The 1,014-nt window shown below is 39.4% G+C and overlaps 1 protein-coding gene across 1 annotated transcript in view; it reads right to left on the reverse strand.

Moving 5' to 3' along the window:
• LOC107104055 (gamma-crystallin 1-like) overlaps positions 1 to 472 on the reverse strand; it is a 2,690-nt gene extending 2,218 nt beyond the window's left edge. The window contains exon 1 of the mRNA XM_015403967.1: positions 197 to 472. Within this exon, the coding sequence (XP_015259453.1) occupies positions 197 to 472 (276 nt within the window). The remainder of the gene's footprint in view (positions 1 to 196) is intronic.
• Positions 473 to 1,014: the final 542 nt, after the last annotated feature.

The following is a 1,014-nucleotide window of genomic DNA, read 5'->3' on the forward strand; positions in this document are numbered from 1 at the left end:
ATATATATATATATATATATATATATATATATATATATATATATATATATATATATATATATGTATATAGGAATTGTCTCATATAGGAATATGAGAGTATAACAAAGCTAACTTTTTGCAGTTTTCTAGTTACCATTTATCAAGATCAATACATAGTGAACACTTCTACAACCCTCCTAGTTGTAAAACTGCTTACCGAAGGAATCATGCGACATGACCGTACACAGTCGTTCATTCCAGTCATTCCCATGTAATCAGAATACTCTCCCGTTCTCATAAAGAACTGGTTCCCTGTGAACTCGGGCTGGTCGTAGATCATGAACATGCCGCTTTCCACGCGTATGGAGCGGCAGTGGTCAAACATTGAGTGGAGGTCGGCGCAGTCGTTCATGCACTCATAGTGATGGCCTCCAAAATTTCTGTCCTCATAGAAAATGATCTGATGAAGCAGAAGGAAGCCTTCCATCAGCATTAACCCTACATGCAATAAAGTGAAAGAGAAAAACACAAACCTTTCCCATGATGGCTGCTGTCAAAAGCCAAACAGTTAACTTTGATTATATACTCATGAGGGACTCTGCTTTAGCTGTATGTTGTTATTCAAATGAGGCCTAGAGTCAGCAGACTCTGCAGGAGTCATCCTGCTCTTGTATGTGACAGAGATGGTAAAGCTTCCAGCAAAAGCTACACCATAGATATGCACTGTAGAACTGTCAATGTGGAGCTTGTGTACATGGCCTATGATTGTTTTGATTTCACTGAAGTCAACAGGAGCAGTCCCACTAATTTACTATCACATCCTTCTCCCCTTAATTAGTGGTCCTGGATCTGTGCTTCTATGCACCCTTTGTCCGTCTCTGTCTCCTCAAGGAGACATTTTGTGAATTGATTCTATATAGATACATTTTTGTTGTTTGATTGATGTGAGATTAGAAACAACTTCCTTTCACTGACAATTTTACGGGGACTAAAGGTTTACCAGGACGAGGTCTCGTCTTTGTTCAGGCGACTGCT

Source organism: Cyprinodon variegatus, unplaced genomic scaffold, assembly GCF_000732505.1.
Source record: "Cyprinodon variegatus isolate N-32 unplaced genomic scaffold, C_variegatus-1.0 Scaffold1602, whole genome shotgun sequence".
NCBI classification, from domain to species: Eukaryota; Metazoa; Chordata; class Actinopteri; order Cyprinodontiformes; family Cyprinodontidae; genus Cyprinodon; species Cyprinodon variegatus.